We start from the raw sequence: 23,963 nt of genomic DNA, 5'->3' as shown, positions 1-23,963 counted from the left end.
TTATGGTCCAACCTAACACTCTCATGCAGGGCGACTTCAACTACCCCTCTATTAACTGGGAAAACTACTCATGTACCAATACAGTTGCCCATTTCCTGGAATTTATTAATTCCAACACCCTGGACCAGCTTGTTCTTACCTCCACTAGAGGTAGCAACATCGTTGACCTGGTTATTATTAACATGGGCAACCACTACTCTACTCCAATAATCAACTCCTCCCTGGTTAAATCCGACCACAAACTAATCACCTTGGAAATCCACATCCCTCCCACCCACCCCTGCAAAGGTAACCACCATGAAAAACTTCTACAAAGCAAACTTTGGGCTCCTAAAAACAGAGGTTGCTAACTTCATGGCACCCATGCAAATGGAGAATAGTTGCATTTCTGCTGAATCATACACCATTGCACTGTATGAACACGTACTCAAATGCATGTATTTCGCCATACCCAATAGAACCAAGACACTCTCCTCCAAAAAAGGAAGCCAATCTGGTGGTCCCCTGCCATAAACAAACTACAACAGAAGGAGGAAACTGATGCTGAATAAAGTGAAGTCCCAAGACTTGAAAAACTCCCTTATCAGCCTCAATAAAAAGTTGAGGTCCCTCATCAAATCTTTTAAAGCTATCGATGAAAACAGAATTGCAGCAGATAGTAAAGACAACCACAAGGCTTTTTATAATTATGTAAAGTAGATACACAGCAATACCCAGATTTGGTCTAAGCTACTGCACAATGGTACCTCCATTACCAAGCCAACAGATATTGCCAATATACTGCCCAACAGATTCAGTGCCAACTTTACCCCACTCCCCCAAACAACCAATCACAATACCACTAGATTGCCAGGCACCCAGTATTACTGCTGCACAGGTTAAAACAGCACTGTCCAAGGCCAAGAATACAGCTTCTTTGGGTGCTGACAATTTCCCTGACTGTGTTCTGCATGAACTACAGAGTGAAATGGCACCTCACTTGTGTGCCCTGTTTAATCACAGCCTCACCTCAGGCTTTGTCCCTAATGAATGGTGCCCTGCTACAGTCATCCCTCTCCATAAAGGAGGAGCAACTACAGACCCTGGGAACTATCATCACATTAACCTGACAAGTCTGATATGCAAAGCTATGGAATGCATCATCATGGACCTAGTAAACAAGGATACAGGGAATCTCCAAACTCTGGATCCCACAAAGTTTGGTTTTATGAAGGGTAGATCATTCCTGCTCAACATGGTCGACTTCTTTGAGTCATTCACCAGAGCTGTGAATGAAAGCAAGGTGGTTAATACAGCCTACCTTGATCTGGCCGAGGCCTTTGATACCATTCTCTACTCAGGAATCATAGAAAAACTCAGTAAGCTAGGCATCAACCCCTATATCACTAGGTGGGTTGCAAACTGGCTCACAGATATAACCCACAGTGTGAAAATAGCTGACTCCAAGTCAGACTGTTGATCAGTCATGAGTGGAGTCCCACAGGATTTGATCCTGGGTCCTCTCCTGTTTGGTATCTACTTTTCTGAAGTCCAGGCCAACACGAAGGGACTCTGGCTGACAAAGTTCACCGAAAATTGCAAGTTGAGAGCTATTATTAACTCCCCAAGTGATGCTGACATCCTACAGAAAGGCCTCACTGAGACCACCGACTGGTGTCAGAACCATGGCCTTAAGCTTAATGCCAAAAAAAATGTGTCATCATCCCCTTTGGGAAAAACCCATTTCCCATGAATTACCACATCGATGGTAGTCCACTGAACACAGAAGATGTTACAAGAGATTTGGGAACACAGGTTAACAGCAACCTCTCTTTTGATCACCACATTGCCAATGTGGTCAGAAAGTCCTTCTATGTGGTACATATCATTACTAAGGATTTTGCATTCAGGAAGAAAGAGGTCTTTGTCTGCCTCTAATCTTCCCTCATTAGGCCAATCATTGAGTACAATCCCCCATTTGGCATATACCTCACTAGACACCTGCAACAACTGAAGAGGCTGCAAAAGTACCTCACAGAGAGGATCCTAGGCCTTAAACACTTGCCCTATATGGACAGACTTAAAAAATCCAACTATTCACTGTCTCATATTGCCTACTTAGAGGCAATCTCTGCTTGACTTACAAAGCCTTGTATGACCCAGCTCTGTTAGAAATGCTACATCTAAAGAAATCCCAGTCCCTCCACACACATGCTCCAGAGACCTCAACCTCATTACCACAATCAAGAGAACATGCTGGAGGGACAGGGTCATAGGTTAATAGGTTCATAGATTAGTACTAAGCTACCTGCCCTTGTGAGCCATTTTAAGCCTAGCCAATTATCCCTTGTAAGACTCAAACCCTGCACCTTGTGCTTGTAAGGCAAACACCTTAACCATTAGGCCACCCTGCCCATGCTATGGAATAGACTTCCCATACATGTCAAACAGAGCTCCTCACTGGCCTTTTTCAACATAAATCTTAATGAGTGGATGAGAAATTATTAAATTTACCCCGGGATCACTCCAGTGGCTCTACTCGACAGAGGCACTGGGAACTTAGGTCAGGTGGCACGATGCCAGGGTAATCCTATGGGCTAGGCTTGTAAAGGCTCCAGGGCCATTAGCCTAGTACACACCTATGAACCTATGAACACTGAAAGATGGATTAAAGAAAATGATTACTGAGTATGGGAATCATTGGGTAAAACATTTACCCAACATTTTGATTAAGATGAGAAATTCTCCTCAAGGATGTGGGTTAACTCCACACAAATTAATGACAAGTCGACCTATGAATCTACAAGGAGGGAAATCACTTATAGGATACCATTAGAAGAAACAAAATTGTGAGACCAGCTCCAAGACCAAATCAGTTGGGCAAAAGGGAGAGTCTGGGAAGCTAGTCTAGACCTTCATAAGCAAAATGTGACCTGGGGAAAAGAGGGAGGTACAATTGGAACAACAAGATCTTGTAATGGTCGGCCAGTTTGGAAACACTAGCAAATGGGACCCAAAATGGTTAGGGCCCTATATTATTACCAAAGTAGGACTTGTGACTGTACAAGTCTGGCCACAAAACAATTAACTCCAAAAAATTTGTTGGATTCATAAATATCATTTTAAAAGATTAAAATGGAGGAGAGAAGATTAATTCACTTATGAATGTAATAACTAATGTTGATAAATATTGGGATAAAGGAACATAATATCAGATAAAACTAATAAGAATATGATTCTTTTTTCTTACAGATAATTTCAAGTAGAAAACATGGAACCATGAAAATCTTGATATCATTTGTGCTCCTGATAAACATTTACTGCCCAAGACAAGGAAAAGTGAATTTCAACACTTTCACCCAATCTCTCAGAAACTTTTAATGCCAAACAATGTTGGATATGTGCTGAAATCCCACAAGATGTGGACACAAATTTCCATTATGACCTATAACATTTGCTCTTCTAGAAATGTTGAACCTCACAGAACAAGACTGGGTCTAAAGAAATGACTCAATTCGAGAAACAGAAATTGAACATCCTTTTGTAAGACTTGTTCATACAAATGTGACTTCTGATTTTTGTTTACAAGGAAAAGGAAAGAATAGTCACCAGTATGTTGGGAATAGTTCTTGTAGCATTATTTAGGCTACCCCAAATATCACTGAGCAATGTTATGAACATTTTACTAATGAAACTTACAGGACATTTAAAATAGCCAGTACTAAACAATGGATTAAATGGATGACTCCAGTTCAGGCAGGCATATATTACATATGTGGAAATAAATCCTACAAATGGCTTCCTGAGAATTGTAACAGATTGTGTTATTTAGGACATGTAATTCTGTCCGTTAGACATAAATCAGCATTGCCTTAATTATAACATTATAAATGTTAGATTAAGAAGATTCCTAATGTCACCAGTCCTGGAATCATTGTTTTCCAATCCAAGAACTAAAAACTTAAAAGTATGACAAGATCCTGCCTGTGCAACATGCTTAGCTGTAGCTATATTAATAGGACACTTAGAGAGAGAGTGAGAGAGCAAGTATATAAGATCAATAAAAGGGACATTTCTATAGCTACAGCAGGAGCTATTTGGAACAAAATGGAAGCTTTTGACCAGAGATGGATTATTAACCTACAAGCAGATAAGTTTTAGGTCTTAATGATGCCTTTTCTTTAAAACCTTTTTTAAGGGACAGACCACTCACACACTAGTAGATTTTGTGTGTTTGCCAATTTTGAGGCTTTATAACCTTTTGTTATTATTATATTCAGTTTTTTATTAGCTTATATATTACATTATGTTTGTGACTTTCAGTGTGTGTGTATTTTGTCATAGCCTGAACATCTACCTTTACTAGCTGTGTTTTTATATAACTAGCTTTGACATACTTTATGTTGCCTTGTCATGTGATCATCTAGTGAATAGTTAAATGATGGATAATACAGAATTACTTAGTTTCCCCAGGTAAGGAAGATAGATTTATTAGATTTTATCAAGTAATACTTGTTTTTTCTTAAGTTTTGATGCATTCGCTGATAATTATTTATATATGCAGCTATTTTAATATTGCAGTTCAGTAGATTAAGATTACAACAAGTTAAATGATGGTTATTAACAGGCTTTTATTGTATTTTGTTTAATAGTCAATTTCTTTTGATGTAATTTGTTTATTTTTATTAGTTATGGACCAGTTGCTGTTCTATAATAGTGTGGATAGCATTATATATATATATATATATATATATATATATATATATATATCTATATCTATGTATATATATATATATATATATATATATATATATCTATGTATATATATATATATATATATATATATATATATATATAGTAGAACATTGTTGTTTACTTATAATTGTGATGCAATTTCTGGTCTATGAAGTGTGTTGTTATTGCATTTGCTTATCTTCAATGAGAGTTTTTTTTTAGCAATTGCAGAGTTTATATTTATAAGTATTACATATCAGCTATTTCACACTTGATTTTCTGGTTTACAAATTGTGCTTTTTCAGTTTATGAAGTGTGCTAATACTGCATTTGAATATTTTTTTATGAGACTTTTCCAGCAACTGCAGAGTTTTTGTTTATAGGCACAACATATGAGCTGATTTGCACATGATTTCTTGTCACATCCAGAGACCTCAACCTCATTACCACAATCAAAAGAACATGCTGGAGGGACAGGGTTACTCATGCATTTTTATTTTTATTAATGTTTATCAGTATATTTTTTATTTAATTGTGACCTATCCATACCTGTGATGCAATTTTCAGTTCACAATGTGAGCCGTTACTCTCTTGTATATTTGCAGTAATTAGTTTTTCAGCAATTACAAGCTTAGGTGCAGAAGTACATTCAGTGTATTTGTATTTCAGTGTACTTTGTTAAAGATGTTTGTTATTTGAGTGTTAGTGATGTATTTCCAACTTGAAACAACATTGATTATTTTGGAGGAGTTAGGTATGTATGTTTTTACACTTGTTTATGCTTCAATATGTGTTATTCTTTTTTTACTGAATAAATTTGTATTGATTTTCACAAACATAAACATATATACAGTATATATATCAAAGAAATAATTTTATAGTCAAAGCTTAAAGTGAAGAAACAATTCCAAAAACAAACATTACAAAACCAATTATGCGTTATCCTTGACTAATTGTACTGAATGACGTAGTAAGCGGTGATTGGTTTAGGGTTCTTTTAAATGGTGGTTTTAATTGTAATAATTTCACATCTGAACAAGCATTCATTAGGAATGTGAAAACGTTTACTTTGATCTAATAAACATTTTGGATTTTACATAATTAGCTGTGGTGTTTGTCCGAGGGGTTGTTGTTGTTACTTGATTTTATATTTGTACTCCTATGGCTCTTTACGCTGGAGGTGCATTTGTTGTTTTTTATTACTTGTTATTCTAACTGTTTATTATTTTACCTCATAGATGCAGTGCTTGTACATATACTTGTACAGCCCTGCATAGCCTGGGGTCCTCTCCACTATTTTAAACTATGTCTCAGTCATTACACATATATCAGTGTTCTCCATGGTGTGAAGGGAGTGGAGTTTCTTGTTTAGGCTCCTAGAATTCATCAGCAACACCTTCAGATTTTCTTTGCTTATTTCTTTATGTTGGTAGGTTTATCACATTGCATTGCCTAAAAAAGCCACTATGGGGATGGACAATGTCTTTGCTAATAATCCTTTGTGATTCTATGATTACTGGAGTCTGTTTAACATTGTTCATTTTACAACCTTCCACACTGTTGCAACACTCTCTTTGAATGTGTGGTTTTGAATCCAATGACATGTTAATTATATCAGTGTTTAAAGCAATGTTTATCATGCAGTAATGACTTAGTGAACAAATATTACATATGATATACTGCCTGAATTTGACAGTTTGACAGTTGATGGTTTTGATCCCTGAACACTGTAGTCTGTTTAACCCTGCTTATTTTCATTCTCATACTGTTTTGGTAACATCCATTCAAATGTGTGTTTTTAGACAGCCGTTGTACAGTTTCTGTGTGGTCTTACAGTTAGTACAAAGGTCAAGAAAATATAAGTTAAGCAGGCAGGGGTTTAAATCCAATAAAGTATGTGTTGTATTAATGTGAATAACATTGTGTAGGGGTGAATAATGACTTAATGAACACATATGATTTATATTATACTACTTGTATTTGACAGATGGAGGGTTTTGATCTCCTGAGCTCTGCACGCACTGTTGGTAACATCCATTCAAACTTATACTTTCTGACAGCTTTTGTATAACTTCTTCTGTGGAATTATTAGATAGTAAACAAGTTGAAAGGATATGCACTAAACAGACAGGGGTTCAAATATATTGAAGTCTAAGTTGTAGCTGTCTGACACACAATCTGTACATTGCAGCATGTATGGGCAATGCATATAAAAAATAAACATCAGCATATTATGAGCATGTCACAGCTCGTCATTACTGTGCAAATTGGAAATACAGTATGGGATGTATTTTGACACCCTGAGTATTGAAAGTTGTTTAGCAATGGTTAATTGTTTAGTCTTCCATAGTGTTATCAGTTTTCCTTGAAAGTGCATTATCTAGCCTCATACAATTACTTTTGCTGTGGCTTCAATGGATAAGGCATCAGTATATAAGTATTAATATGGCAGGCAGGGTTGAAATCCATGATGATCTACCTTGTAGCATTCTAGCAAAAAGCATTATCACATGTTAATAATGTACCGTGTCAGTATAAAGTAATGTAACCAAGTTATGTGTATGTGACAGCTTCCATGCCTCAGTCTACTTATGCACTGATGTGTACAGTGGCTGATGGGTTTTAATCCCCTCCTGTGTTGGTTGGTATGTTGTTTTTCCACTGTTAAGTTTTCACTCTTCAACAGTGTTTTAACATTTAAAAATGTAAAAATGGTAAAGTGCCTTGAAGAAAATGACCAATAAACCCCAAAAAAGGCACTGGTAAGGCAGGCTGGATATCAGTCAAGAAAAATTTATTGTTGACACCAAAGCACACTAACAAGAAGATAAAAATCACACAAACGCTTTAACTGTTTTCACTGCGTTTTCGTTTTATAACTTCATCAGATGAGCGTACCAACAGTTAAAATCTTAATTATATACAAAGTCTAAAAACCTAAAAGCCAATCAAATGAACTGAATAATTAAAGGAACCACAAAAATAAAAGGAGCAGTGCATTTCTAAATAGTTTCATAAAAATTACTGGCTTAAAATCACTGTGTTTAAAACAATTGTATAAAAAGCTTAAAAACCTACAAAGCATAAACATTTGAACATATTAATACATAATAATAAATTCACACATCTATAAAAAATGCATTAAACAATAAATATGTAAAATCCATATATAAATACAATGTATTATATTTAAAACCTATCTAATACACCATCTACTTACTAAAGCTGTGAATTACAACTTGGCAGATCTCAATTTTAACACAGGCTTCAAAGATACATTTTCATTCAAACCAGAGTATGCATTTGATTCTAAAATTAATTGCCAATATAGTTCCCTATATTCAAGATGGGTTTCCCAAGGACCACCCCTGGGATCTATAGGTAACACTTCTATAGTATAAAAAACAAAATTGGCATTAATACAAGTTTGATTATGCATTGTTAATATTTTTCTTTTTGATGTCGTACTATGTTCATAAACCCGCATTTTAAATTTTCTCTCAGTTTTTCCTACATAAAATGTGTCACATTTATCACATAAAGCTAAATAAGCAATGCCATTTCTAGTACAATTTATATAACACCTAGATTTAATAAACTTGTTCCTACATTTTAAGTGTGTCATTTCAAACCTTAATATGGGGACACTGGACACAGTTGCCAGACTTATATGTACCTCTCTTTCTAGAATCTGTACCTTTGCCCATTTTCAACTTGCAGGAACAAAACAAAATGACAGAATGCTATTTAAGACTGATATCACAGTTGATGATATGAATTTGTGAGATGAAGCTCAGAAGCAGCCAGGTATATTATCAGTACTAGGACTGCATCATCAATCTTTTATCTCTTTTATTTATGCCAAAGAATTAAGTACCAAGTCCTCACTAATAATAAGACAGCAGCCTCATTTGTAAGGGATTTGAGCATCTTAGTAGATTCATCCTTTAAATTTGATGAACACTTTAAGTTTCTTACAAGAAGGTGTTGTGGTCTAATTAGAAATATCCTGAAATGGGCTACTAGCACAGATAAGAGAATCCTATTCCTTTTGTCCCCTTAGCTGTCAGGCCCATTATTGAGTATTGTGGCTCTTTCTGTGTATTTAGTTTTTTGCTGTTGTGTGGAAACTTGTACATATCCAGAGATAATATAGTAGGCTGACAGCAAGATAAGAGCACTTGGTGCTTAGTAAGAGGCTTGTATTTCTAGTCGTATACTCTTTCAGATAGAGACTTCTAAGAGAGTATTTAATTATTGTGTTAGAAATGCAGTAATAACTAGGCAACTGCTTTATTAATCATAATTTATACAGAAGAAATAATACATCGTTACTCTATTGCAATCAAGAAAAAGACCAAGTATTCCTTTTTTCACAATAGGATTGGGCAGCTGTGGAACTCCCTAGCAATAAATATACAATCTGCAGAGATACTAAGTCTCTTAAAAAAAGAAAAAAAAAATTATATGTGGTACAAAGGCCATATATACAATTCAGAGTGATCTCGCAAACTCCATAACTGCCCCTGAGTCCCTAGGTTTGTATCCAATAGCACTGAGCATTAGATATTAGTTAACTTAGTTCAGTGGTCCTGCTTGCATGTATACAGTAGAAATCTTGGAGACTTTAGCATTTATCAACTCCAGATTTACTCTTTTGGTTATCCTCTCAGTCATACTGAGCTACAAAACTTAGCAGCATAACAGGCATGCATACCCTTTTCCATGTTTATATAACCAATAAAAGAGAAAGCATTGATAATCATTGTGGCTCAGTAAAACAAAGGGAATACTTACTTTCACAAGAGGGGGCTGAGGACCATCCTTCTGAAGTGCATGTTATGGTTTCTTTTCCATATATTGTGTAGTTTTCATAACAGCTGTATGTCACATTCTCGCCAACATTATAAGAGTCCTTTTCTCTAATATACATGCCAAATTTTATTTCTGGGGGTATCCCACATGTATGTTCTGAAGAAAAAAGATAGAAAATATGGTTATAAAACACGTATAGCAAGTCAGCAATGCATTAAATAGTGTTTATTATTTTAGTCATGATATATGTAATCTTCAACAAAAACAAATTGCATTTTATCAGCACTTTAAAGTTATATGTTAAACATATAAATCATTTTCAGACACTATTGACATTTCTAAAACAAAACTCATCCCATAGCTCTCAACTAAATTGGGACAAACAACTGAATCCAGACAAATTCAGAAATAATCAGGGACCTTCAGAGACACTTTTTAAAATACTAGTACAGTTAATATGAGATGTTAACACAGTAAGGTAATGTGAATTAATATACATTTTCTGAATAAGTCTATAACTCTAATTATTGTCATTATTTATTAAGTGTAACTTACCACCATGACTCCAAACATTTCCAGTTTTAGGAAGGATTAAGAGGAACAGAGATAAAATCTGTGTCAAAATCAGGAACATCCCTGAAAATCAGGGACAGTTGAAGGGTATGTTTCATATATCTGCAATACCATTTAACCACGTGTTTATGACATGTTCATATAGAATGATTGTTTCAGGAAAAGGAGACTTCCTTCAGACAATTACAATTGAACAATAGACAAGAACACTTATTGTAATTAATATAACAGTAATCCTTCCACTGGATTATAGACAAGAACAGCATATCAATAAAGACAATTATAGGGATGTTTTAAATATACACTAAGTTAGTCAGAATGTTGTCTGCAATTAAATATCTGGGCACAAGAATGTCCGAAACTTCAGGCCATATAGTATGTGAGAAAGATCCTATGAGAGTCTGTTAGGTAAAGATCTGAACTGTTGTAGTTGGGTAACTTAAAGAACTTCACATCATTGCAGTGGACTTTGCACAGCTTGCGGTTGTAGCAAACTGCATTTCAGAAACAGCGGTGCATTCAAGCTCAGTCTATGGGAACAGATGAAGAACAAAGGCCCTGTGTATTATAACAGTGCAAAGAAAGCATAGTCCATCTTTTTTGTGCTCCTTGTTTTTATGCAACTAAAGACTGGCATGAAGGAAGCATCTTGTTATTCTGAGCTCTATAACAGATGAAATATGTATAGGATCATAGGCGGCTTCTAGACTAATGGTCCTAAAGCATTTTTATGCCTAGCCATTCATGCCCTAATTTTCCCAATTATCAATGCCCATGGGGTAGAATGGCTTTAGTATAAGCTTGTGCCTTAGTATATCTACAAACTGCCCTTGTCCATAAGGGCCACAAGTAACAAGCCAGGGGTGAATTTGTGATTTGCCATCCATTTGTCCAAATTTTGTTTGAATAAACTTTGGGAAGAGCTCTGTTTCACATGAGTTTGCAAAGTATTACAAGTATAAAGTCATATGTTTTGAGTTTTTAGCCAATGGGCACATGAGTTAGAAGTGCATCAGTATTCCACATCTGTTTTTTGATGTGTATATTTGGAAAAATGGAGGACACACACTGAGCCGAGTGGAGGAGGAGCATGGACTACAACTCTGATCTGAGATATATAACAATAAGTATCCTGTTTTTTTGGCTTATTTATCCTGGTTATTGCTTTAAGCAATTTATATATAGCACTTTTTATTGCCTGCTGCATACATTTTACTGTATTTTACTGATATTAACTAATCTGCACTGTTAAACTAAAATTGTCTGCCTTACAGGACCTGAGAAATAAGTTTTTTACTGTCACACTGTTTATAAAGCTTTATAGCAAGTTTCACTGTGTGAAAGGTATTAACAGGAAATTTTCTGTATTTGTTAAGCACCTATTTGTTTGTTCTGATTTCCTGCCAAGGAGTGTATCATATAACTGATTTGTTTGCAGTTAAAGGCATTCTGTAGAGTCTCCTTGTTCCTTTATCTGTTTAAAAACTTTCATTTTGTGGCTCACTGCTGTGATAAACATTTCTGTAGTGCTTACTGTTTAAAAGAGTGTAGGCTACTAGCTTTAGTATTGTTCCTCACCCTCCCTCCCTGTTGGTGTCTTGTTGTTATACTTGGTGGCTTTGCAGTTGCCCGTCCCTATTGTAAATTTGATCTGGGACACTCCTCCCAGTCTAGTGTCATTAGTTCATTCTACCTAATACAGAAAGAACATCTGATAAGGCCAACCCACTTAGTTTCTTTCCTTCTGTTCCTCCTTTCTCCCTTTCTTACAAAAAAAAAAAAATTGCCTGAATCTCCTTGTGTTCTGACTGTGCTCCTCAAAGATTTTGGAAATATAGAGTATATTTTAGTGCATTTGTTAAAGCTGTATTTGCCTTAATATTGCTACAGCTCAATTGCTCTATGTAGCACTGCATCTGAATTGGTTTAGTGTGTTTTAGCTCCTTTTTTGTATATGTAGACTAGCCACTTATTCTACTGTATTACTGCCTCTTAATCATTTTTCAGTTGTGCACTTGGCTTGCTTCATTCAAAAAGTTTTAAATTGCTAATTTTGTAGAGTTTTAATTGCATTTACTGTTTAGGGCTACACACTCAAGCCTTTTCTGTGTTTATTTACTGTATCATTGCATTGTTTAGCCTGTTTTAATGAAAAAAAAAAACAAAAAACACAAAAAAACAAAAAATACTATATTGTTTGCTCGTTTCCTACCTTTCCTACTAGTATAGTCCAGATTCCAGGCTTTTTGCTGGTTTCAGGACTTTATTTTCTGTGTTCGGAGATATCCAGACCTTGCTGTGGTAGAGGGAAGACCTACTGCTTACCAGTTGGAGTTGTGAGCATTGTACTGCCTATCTAACACTAGAGGAGTGGTTTCCAGCTCTGAAATTGTAATTTTATTAGCCATTTTGGGCTGATTTCTATCCCTTTCAACTTTCTGGCTTAAAAACTCACGTTTGTGCATTTTTTGCATCGTGCAGCACCGCGGGGCTACTGTTAAACTATTCCAGGTGCCAGAAAGTCTGCTCTTATTTTCCTTAGAACTAACTGGTTTCTCAGTAGTAGCACTAAAATCTGAACCCCTGTGACTAGCACTTGCTCTAGAACCTGCTAGAAAGCACTAGGAAGCCTTAAACTGATACAAGCACTCAACTCTCCTTGCTAATAAGGAGAAATTAATTGTAGGCACTAAACAGCCTATAATTGCAAAGTACCTTGCAAAGGTAAGGGAAACTGCTCTTGTACTTTACAAAGAAAAGCACCTAAACAGGCATGTCCAATGGTCAGCTTCCGGTGATTTCTCCTGTCCATCTGGTGAATCTGGGCATACTGGCGCAATGTAGCAAATGCCTCATGTACACAGACAACCCTCTCCTCCTACCACTCAACACTACAACCTGTGAGAGATGCACTTACATAGCCAAACTGCAAGCAAAGCTCTCTCCAGCCAAGATTGTGCTAGACAGTCAAGAGGAGAAGATTAACACCTGCATTACACCTCAAGCAACACATAGCCCTTCAAAACCCACACATAGCAACACTAAACCCACATATGCAGAGGCCCTTAACATTAACCTGCTCAAGCAACAAGGACCTCTGAAGCTGAAACGCAAACAAACACCAGTCACAACCAAAGTGACACATAGCTCACAACACCAGTGTGCCACCCAACAACAACCGCTAAGGCAAGACAACGTAGCCAACACTTTAGTCATAGGTGACTCTATAGTCAGGCACACTGACCAGGCTGAGCAAGGAGAAAATTACAGTCAGCTGCCTGTTGGGTGCCAGGATCTGCCACATAATGCATGCACTCAAGCCATTCCACAACAAGTACAAATACAACTCTGTCATTGTCCATGTTGGGGTGAATGACTTAATATGTACCTCCCTGGACTACATGAAAAGAGACATGGAAGAGCTCTCAGATCATGTGGCCCAGGCAGGTATGATCCTAGTCCTGAGTAGCATCCTGCCTTCATCCAGAATGATACCACATTATAAGGACAAAATGACTGACTTCGACAATTAGCTAAGCTGACACATTCAAAGGGGATCCAGTATCTGTCTGCCTGGGACGACATGATCGACAGACCATGATGCTTTGCAAGAGATGGTCTGCACCTGTCACCCCTAGGATTCAGGTTACTGCCTAAAGCTCTTGCCACCTCTATAGTGCCTTTTTTAGGCAAGGCTCAAAGGACTAAACCACCACCATAACAGATACAAGCATGCAAAATATGAAGGTAATGCTACTCAATGCTAGAAGTCTAAATGTCAAAATGCACTCTCTCAAGGCACTCCTAAACATGGAGAACATCAATATCTGTACAGTAACTGAGACCTGGTGCAATACCAGGCTACAACTCTTACCACACTTTTCGGCCACCAAACCAAGACCGAAACACTAAAGGTGGAAGAGTGTCCATATTCAGTAAGGATATTCACACCTCCAGGCTAATTGCCCAACACAATGCATCTGAAATTCTTCAGGTGCAACTAACTCTAGGTAAGACTGCAATCCAAATTGTAGTATGCTACAGATCCCCCACCATGCCCCAAGATTCTCACTATGCCTTTCTAAACATACTGGAAAATATTAAGATACAACCAAACACCCTAATACTGGGTGATTTCAACTACCCTGCCATTAACTGGGAAAACTACTCAGGTACCAACACCTTTTCCTAATGGTTCTTGGAATTCATAAATTCCAATGCCCTGTGTCAACTAATCAATTGTTCCACCAGGGGCTCCAGTATCCTAGACCTGGTCATTACCAACATGGGAAATAGATGCTCCACACCAGTGATCACTCCCCTCATTGGCCAAGTCTGATCATAAGCAAATCACCCTTGACATCTACATCCCACCTCCACCCCCCCAATAAGGAAACCTCCATAAAAAACTTCTCCAAAGTTAACTTCATGCTACTTATGTCAGACGTGACAAACTTCGTGGCACCCATGCAGATGGGAGCTGAAAGTTCGACTCCTGAATCCTACACTAAGGCACTGTACGAGTACATCCACTCGTGCATGAATCGTGCCATCCCAAATAGAACCAAGACACTCTCCTCCAAAAAAAGGAAGCCAATCTGGTGGTCCCCTAAACTATACAACAGAAGGAAGAAACTGTTGCAGAAAAGAGGAAAATCTCAGGATGCAAAAAACTGCCTTACCAGCATCAGTAGGAAGCTGAGATCCCTCATTAAATCCTCCAAAGCTAGTTACAAAAATAAAATTGCCAAAGATTCCAAAGACAACCACAAGGCATTCTATAGGTATGTCAAGAATCTAAATGGCAATGCTCATATCTGCTCTGAGCTACAACAGAATGGCATTAAATATACTGATCCCAAGGATATTGTGAATATCCTGGCAGATTGATGTAGTGCCAACTTCACCCCCTAAAGGGCCCATCTAAATACCAAAAGACTGCCAAATTCTGGTAATCATGGCCACACAGGTAGAAACTGCACTTTCCAAAGCTAAGAATACAGCATCCATTGGACCAGATGACATCCCGGGCTGTGTACTACATGAACTACAAAATTAACTGGCACCTCACCTAAGTGTCATGTTTAATCATAGCCTCACCTTATGTTTCATGCCCACTGAGTGGTGCACAGCTACAGTTATCCCACTCCACAAGGGGGGATCCACCTTAGATCCTGGGAACTACCATCCCATCAGTCTGATGAGCCTGAGCTGCAAGGGCATGCAATGCATTATCATGGAACTTATAAACAAGGACATTGGCAACCTTCAAACACTGGACACCACCCAGTTTGGGTTCATGAAGGGCCAATTTTGTCTTTTGAATCTGATTGATGTCTTTGAATCAGTCTCCAAAATTATGGACGAGGGTAAGGCAGTCCACACAGTCTATCTGGACCTCGCCAAGGCCTTCGAAACCATGCCCCACTCTGGAATCATAGATAAACTTATTAAGCTGGACATAAATCCCTACGTCACTCGATGGGTTGCCAAATGGCTTACTGACAGAACCCACACTGTAAAAGTAGCCGACTCCAAATCCAGCTGCAGACAAGTGACAAGTGGAGTACCTCAGGGTTCAGTACTGGGACCGCTCTTGTTTGACATCTACTTCTCTGAAGTACAGGCCAACACTAAGGGACTCTGGCTAACAAAGTTCGCAGATGACTGCAAACTGGGAGCCATTACTGAATCCCCACATGATGTGGATATTCTACAAAAGGGCCTTACAGAAACAGATGCTTGGTTCTAGAGCCATGGGCTCAAGCTTAATGCCAAGAACTGTATAGTTATCCCCTTTGGAAAAAAAAATGTACCCATGAATTACCACATAGGTGGCAGTACACTAAACATCAAAAGAGTGATGAGAGACTTAGGGACACAGGTGGACAGTGGTCTCACCTTCGATAGCCACATCACCACAACAGTCAGGAAATCCTTCTATTTGGCACACCTCATCACTAAGAGCTTTTCATCCAGAAAAAAGGAGGTCATTGTTCCACTGTACTCATCCCTCATTAGACCCATTATAGAGTACAATGCCCCATTTGGTATGTACCTCACAAGACATTTGCAACAGCTGGAATGGCTGCAGAAATACCTCACTAAAAGAATCACAGGCCTAAAGCAGATGCCCTGTGCTGACTATCTAAAAAAACTCCACCTATACTCTGTGGCATATCGTCAACTCAGAGGAAATCTCTGCTTAACATACAAGGCCATGTCAAACCCTGAGCTGTTGGACATGCTCCACTTAAAGAAATCCCAATCCCGCAGAGCCACACGCTCCAGAGATCTAAACCTTGTCATGACAATGAACAAAACATGCTAAAGAGATAGATTTCTGACACAGAGACTCCCCATACTCTGGAATAGACTGCCCAAATATGTCAAGCAGAGCGCCTCCTTGGCCTTCTTCAAAAGGAACCTTGATGATTGGATGGGAGATAGGAAAGTCAACTCTGGGATTACATTCGTCACCCTGCTAGACAGGGGTCTAGGGAAGTAAATATTGTGGGAAGAAATATCCACGGTGTTGTTTGGCTAGGCTTGTATAGGCCCTAGGGCCGATAGCCTATTACCAACCTATGAACTTATGACTCTATGAGCCTATAATTCTGGAGATAATCCTCCTGAAGCTGTACATACTAATGTCTGTGACTGAAGTATTGAGGATTGAAGATTACAGAATGACCAACAGATTACAGAGTGAGCAACTGGGAGGAATAGTGGGAAATCATTGTAACATCTTTTAAGGTATAGGGACATAGTGGCATGGACAGGAGATTTAGAAAATAAAAGCTGCCTTACAAATGAGTCAAAATGCTTGGAGGATGGAGGAAATTGCACTAAGTGTGAAAGCATCTGGATAATTCATTTAGGAGTGGGAATGGAGGGCTTAGACTGTCTGAAGTTTGTGCAAGACTGAGTGTGTAGGTCAATAAAGGAAAGTCCAGAGCTAAATTTGCAAATTGACTTTGTTCCTAGAATGGGGTGGGGGGCTCAGCAAATAATAAAGTATATCTTAATAAGTTTCATAGTTATGGCAAGCAGTATCACAGAAGCTGTTCTTTTTGGATTGCCAAAGTTGTGGAGGAATTCTAACAAGTTTACAAGCAGAAAGCAGGGAATTAAAGAGACATCTGGTGCCTGCAGCAGAATGATGCACTGGTTAAGTTGATCTTACCTGGCAGGGTTAAAGTAATTTGTCAGCCAAATATATCTAAGACAAGCAATGGAGGAAATAGTAATACTACTGATGAGCACAATGCAAGGAGCTTTTCAGTGGTGAGACAAGTGCAAGGGAATCAGTAACAAATGGAGCACTATGGACGTATTGCTTCATGTGGATGTATGTAGCCCTGGAAGCAGAGTGAGACAGAGAGAAAAAACAGAGACACACAGACAGAGACAGAAAGAGAGAGAGAGAGAGAGAGAGAAGAATGGAACTAAGCATGAATTAGAAAAAGTGATGGGGCAGCAAAGAACTCACTAAGCAATTGCATGATACTCAGCATGAGAAAAGATGGAGTGATAAGTGAGGAATCTGCTCAGAGTGAGAGGGAAGTGAATTTTGGGGGAATATAAGGATGAAGAAGAATTTTCAAGCCATGAGAAAAGAGGTTGGAGGCTCTAGGAGCCATCATAATATGTGTTACTAGGGTCTGCAGTAGTTGTTACTAAGAAAATAGAAGCAGAGTAGTAAAGTAAGTGAGAATAGAGCTGCAAAGGAATGACTTGGTAAGGCCATTGTTTTGCTGCCAGAGTTTTTTCGTTATTTTTCTTGTTTGTACTTGGCTCTGGAATGCTACTCTTGAGACCTGTATTGGAGAAAGGGCAAAATATAGTGGAACATGAAGCAAGATCAGATGATATAAAATGAAGATGAGGCAGATATACTGAGGCAGTGGATTATTTGGAAGGTAATGGACACAGCCAGTGTTATAACTGGTTATATCACAACTGGGACAAAGATTAAAGAAACTGAAAGAGAGTTGGGAAGCTAGTTCGGCAAGAAGTAATGTTATTTATTTGGGTTTGATTGCATGTTATTACAGTATCAAAGGATATAGACTGAATATTGCCATTGGCTTCTTTTTGAACATTCTGGGTAAGAATCTTAATTTGTATTTTACCTACAACATTTCTCAGTTATTAGAGGATTAGATGGAGAAGGGATTAGGGCTTAACATACAAGATGTGGGAGATATGTATTTAGGGATTTGAGTATATCCAACAGTGGGGGAGGTGAGGGAAAGAAATTAGGTGTAGTTGAAGGTTAGGGTGTTCCAGCTTTTGGATCAGTGGTATGGGAAGGCAGCATGTTTTTCAGCTATAATTCATGTAGCATATGTGTTAATCTTGTCTTTAGTTTTGTATTTACTGCAGCATGTGAAGACCAAGCCCAGTGGTAAATAGTTAATCGAGCTGCAAAAAGTATAGGCAGAGAAAGGAAGGAAAGTAGGAGAGATAGAAGGAGTAGTTTAAGGGTAAATGAGGTGGGAGGATTGCGTATGCTGGATATTAAGATATATGCATTAGCTGAATGGCGAATAACAAGAGAATGGCACACAGCTGAATTTTCTTTCAGGAAGAGACTTACGTGTTTATGTTGGTATGATACACCGATAGAGCTCTAAGCCATCGGTCAAATCTGACAGGAACAAAGTAGTATGTAGTTTAGACAGAATAGTTTTTAGGACTGCCCTAAGCATTTGCATTCCAGGCAAATTATCCTTGCATAAAAAGCCATTTTAAGGGTAGGCCCCAGACAAAAAAACAAGAAAAAAGAGAAGAAGGTGGCCAATTTGTTACGTATTGCATTGTGCTCTAACAGAGATTGCAATGATTTCTATGGTAGTCAAAAGACTGATGCTGTTGTATTGTTGAACTGGAAAATGTTTCCTAGAAATGGTATTTAACAGATTTGTGCAGTACAGGACTTATTTCAAATCTATGCCTGTTTATTTAAAAGCAGAATGACAATGTATATTTGGTTAGTCATTTTGAAGAACATATTTTGTTAATCTTGTGAAAGTAAATACATATCTATGTTCATCTTGTAAAAATAATCAAAGAAAAAAATATATACTGTAACCATTAAAGGCATTTAATATGATAACATTTTTGTTTTGTTTTATTCATCACTTATTTAAATAGTGAACCCCTAATTTTGTTATTGTGACATTGTATATGTAAAATTAAGTCAATCTCATGTCTTAATGTTGGATTATTCACAGCTCTGAGGTTAGACATAGCTTGCCTTTCAGACATTTATGCTGTATAAATTTAATTTCTTCAGTCCCTTCTAATCCAGCATTCCATCACATTTGGATATTGTTATTGCAGAATATAAGGGATAATCATTACCAAGGGAATGCAAGGCTAAGATTTTTAAGATTCTCACAGATCAATAGCCTACTATGTATTTATGAACCAATGGACCTATGTAAGAAGGCAACACTTTTGTTCATAAAAACCAAGATTATTTTCATCATTTTTTGTTATTATTAATTTACTGATTGCATCGTGTACTGCATTGCTGCTCATTAAGCTTGCTAATTCTCTGATGCAATATATTTTTTAACATGCAACAATCCTCCTTATTAGAAATAATTGCAATTAAATTATTTAAATGCATTTTATACATATGCATTTTACGCACTGTTCATAGACCTGTCAAAAGCCTTTGATATGGTTAACCATAATATACTTCTTGACAAACTAAATCTCTATTCTCTTGACTCACAAGCACTTCAATGGTTTAGGAGTTATCTCCAAAACAGGCAACAAGCAGTGCTTTGGGACAATAACCTATCTTCTTTACTCCCAGTAAATATTGGTGTTCCACAAGGCTCAATCTTAGGTCCCCTTCTTTTTTCATTATTTATCAATGACCTACACTTGAACATACCTCAAGCCACCTGCATTCAATATGCTGATGACTCAACTTTAATCTGCACTGCAAAAATGTTCCCTCCCTCCAGTCCCTCACCCAAACGGTTTTCCAAAATGTAGAAAATGGTTTTGCAACAATGCCTCCTCCTTAATCCCAAAAAACAAAACTACTTCTCTTTACTCCTACTCACAAATCTCCCACACCATTCTTCACTATATCCTCTAATAATGCTACCAATATTAACCCAGATATGACCACTCGCCTATTAGGTGTAACTATTGACAACCATCTTAATTTTGATGACCATATTAACACCACCATTAAAGCTGTTAACAACAAAATTGGTACTCTCTATAGAATTAAACCCTTCCTTACCCCATTAGCTAGAAAAACATTGCCCAGACCCACCTTATCTCCACCCTTTTCTATGCCTCTGCTATATATACTAAATTATCTAAAAATAACATTACCAAACTCTCTACCTGTTACAATAGTATAGCTAGATTCAGTACTGCTACTCCCCTCAGAACTCACCACTGTCTTAACCTCAAACAACTAGATTGGTTAGAACTGAATAACCACCTACTCTATCAACAGTTACTTATCATTCATAAGACCCTTTTCTACCCTGATAATACCCTAGCCTTACTAAATTGATTTCACCCTATAAAAACCTAGCTACTCTACGCTCTGCTAATAAACTCCTAGTATCCTTGACTAAATCTTACAATAAAGCTGGGGACTCACTATTTTCAAATACTGCAGGAAAAACCTGGAATCAACTCCCTCATGAAATATCTAACCAAAACTCTACCTCTCTTTTCAAAAAACATATCAAAGAACATCTTAAAACTCAGTGGCTTTGTCCTTGTGCTAACCCCGACTGAAATTGCTTCTCCGCTACTCCTAACTTTCCTCCCCTCCCCTGACTATGCCTCTAAATAAGACTTTCAATTTTTGACATTTTACATCTTAGAAATAGGCTATACTATAAATTCTTTGTCTCATTCAATTCTATCTTTGTGTTTTGCATATCTGTTTTTGTTAGACTAACTGTATATGATGCATATTCTATATAATTGTCTGTTTTTGTCATTTGTTTTTAAACAAGGCTACCTTTGTACTTTGTACTTTTTCATTCATATCGTTGTTTTGTTTATATTTTTTTTGTTTACTGCTAGTGTTGGAGCTTTTCTCCCCGGGCCTCTACTGAAAACGGATGTATGTCCAGCTAGACTAGCCCGGTCAACAAATGTAAAATAAAAATAAAAAATAAAATATATATATATATATATATATATATATATATATATATATATATATATATATATATAAGTGTGTGTGTACATGTATGTACTGTATTTGTGGTACACTCACAATATGCAATAATTAAATAGACATTGCAAGGTTTGTTGCTGTTTTGTTGTATGCCCTTGTGTTCCCAAGGTACTAGAAGACATCTAGAATTGTTCAGGAAACTGGACATCAGAAAATATTCATATTCCTGAACATACAACTGATTACTGTCTAATGTGGCATGGGAGATGAAGGACAGGATATCTAATCTAAAAAAAATACTTCAGACTCACACAATAAAGAACAATCTCTAAAAGAGATCTGACACTCTTCTGATATTCTTCTGACATGAACTAAGACTAACTGTTTCAGAAAAAACAAGTGTGAACGTTTTTTTTTCTTTTCCAAGGATATAAAACTTAGAAAGCTTTCAACACATGACAAGCAAGTACTTATGTCAACTAAAATTGCAGACTGATGCACATTCTGAGAACAGACACTTCTTTTTTTTGTTCAAACAATTTTTCTTATTTTCCAGATATAACAATAACTATAATTACATTTATCTAAATGAATAAATATTATAGCATTCTGTATACAATATTTACAATTGGCCTGTATAAAGAAAGGGAAGAACAATCTGTGAAGATATTTAAGTTACACATTGTCAAGTGATTCTTTTTTTCTCACTTCTCTTTCAGAAGAGTTTGTGACCATTTTTAAAGTCTCAATAAGAGACCCTCATCCTTAGACGAAAAATACCATCCCATACACCATGTCCAAGCCAACTTGTAAAATCCTCCCCCTCATCCTACCGCTCATAATTATACCATGCTTCCTAACTAGCTATGAACATCTGCCATTTTTAGGCTTTCACGATCCAAAATATCAAACCAGTACCCCCTCACCTCCACCTATTGCTGAATTCTCCCCCTACTATACAACCCCCAAAAACTACAAATTCCAACAACCTGTATCTTAATAAATTGTACCAAACAACCCCAAAATCCAAATATGGTCTAAAACTACTAATTAAAGTCCTGAGACTACTAGCTTATCTAAGAAAAAACATGACCAAAGATGGAGACATCCATCCTAATCCAAGCCCAACCTCAACTCCAGACTCTACCAGCCCTCCACTCTCCCACAGACTGGCTAACTCCCTTCTAATTTGCCACTTAAACATAAGAAGCCTAAACAACAAGGTACATAACCTGCATGCTGTGCTAGCAACCTACCTCCCTGACATAATGTGTCTATCAGAAATCTGGCTTAGGCCATCTACCAAAGATAATGAGATCTTGCCACCCGGGTTCAATATACTCAGGGTTGATTGCATAAAGAAAAGGGGTGGTGGGATAGCTGTCTTATACAATAGCACACTTAACATCATAACTAATCCCAAGCAACCACCCCAGGTCTCCAATGCTGAAATACTAGCTCTAAAACTACAACTAAACAATCAAAAAAGCATAAATCTAATTGTGATCTATATCCCCCCTGGGAATAATTCAGAAACATTAGAGATCATTCTAAATTGGATAGCTAACAACTACCCTCAAAAAACTATTGTCCTGGGCGATGTTAATATTGACTGGAACCAATGTTCTGCACAGTCCAACCCCATTTCTATAAACCTCCATGGATTCTCTCAGATCATATCCTCTACCACCAGACTAGGAAATTCTAACCAAAAAGAGAGTATACTTGACTGGATACTCACCAACAGACACCCCCATACGTATATGTCTGGGACTCTCCCCAATGATCTTAGTGATCACCTGATCACATATATTATGAAAGACAAAACCATCTGCGCTAGTTTGCCTATTTATAGGTCCATCAGAACCAAGAAAAACTTTGACCCAACAAAATTTCACATGGAACTCAAATCTTGTAACTGGTCAAAGCTAAAGTACCTTCCCCTAGATGAGGCAGTGTCATTCTTTAATAACACATACTTGACTCTCATGCTCCATAACGGTCACCTAGAATTAAAACACAACTAGCACCCTGGCTAACAACAGAGTCCAAAACTAAAATAACAATTAGAGATAAAGCATGGGACAAATGGCGTATTACCAAGTTACCCCTAGATCGCATTAAATTCCAACAACTAAGAAACGAGACTAAAAAAGCCATCACACTAGACAAGAAAAACTACTTTTACCATCTGCAACATAAACACCAAAATAACCCTCAAAAGTTCTGGGCAGGCTTAAATAAACTTCTCCAACCAGACAAATCCACCACTCCTACCCCAGGAACATTATCTGATAAGAGCCAAGAAGAAGTAGCAAATACCTTTAATACTTTCTTCACCCAAACCATTCAGTCCTTAGCTAACCAACTATCTCCTCCCTCCTCCACATCAAAAAATGCTTCACCCAATTCGTTATTCTCTTTTAACCTCCAACCTGTGTCCACATCCTTTATCAGATCCCTATTGAAAAAGCTAAAGCCAACCACCCTTTCTGCTGATCTTCTCCCAGCCGAATATCTGCAAATAGCTGCAGATGTCATAGCCTACCCTATCTCGATCTTAATTAACGGAACCATAACCGAGGCCACAATCCCCTCAATATGGAAAATATCCTATGTTATACCACTCCATAAAGGCGGCACATCCACAGAACTATCAAACTACAGAACAATAGCCATACTATCA

General features: G+C 37.4%; 1 protein-coding gene across 1 annotated transcript in view; it reads right to left on the bottom strand.

Annotated features, from left to right (window-relative positions):
* Positions 1–23,963, bottom strand: part of LOC122814271 (coagulation factor XIII B chain-like) — a 573,198-nt gene that overhangs the window by 85,193 nt on the left and 464,042 nt on the right. Inside the window, exon 6 of the mRNA XM_044086864.1 lies at positions 9,511–9,684. Coding sequence (XP_043942799.1) covers positions 9,511–9,684 — 174 coding nt within the window. The remainder of the gene's footprint in view (positions 1–9,510; positions 9,685–23,963) is intronic.

Source organism: Protopterus annectens, chromosome 10.part0 (assembly GCF_019279795.1).
Source record: "Protopterus annectens isolate FY-2018-M chromosome 10.part0, PAN1.0, whole genome shotgun sequence".
In the NCBI taxonomy this organism is placed as follows: Eukaryota; Metazoa; Chordata; order Ceratodontiformes; family Protopteridae; genus Protopterus; species Protopterus annectens.
The sequence above is the reverse complement of the archived record's forward strand: the minus strand, read 5'-3'. Positions and strand labels throughout refer to the sequence as shown.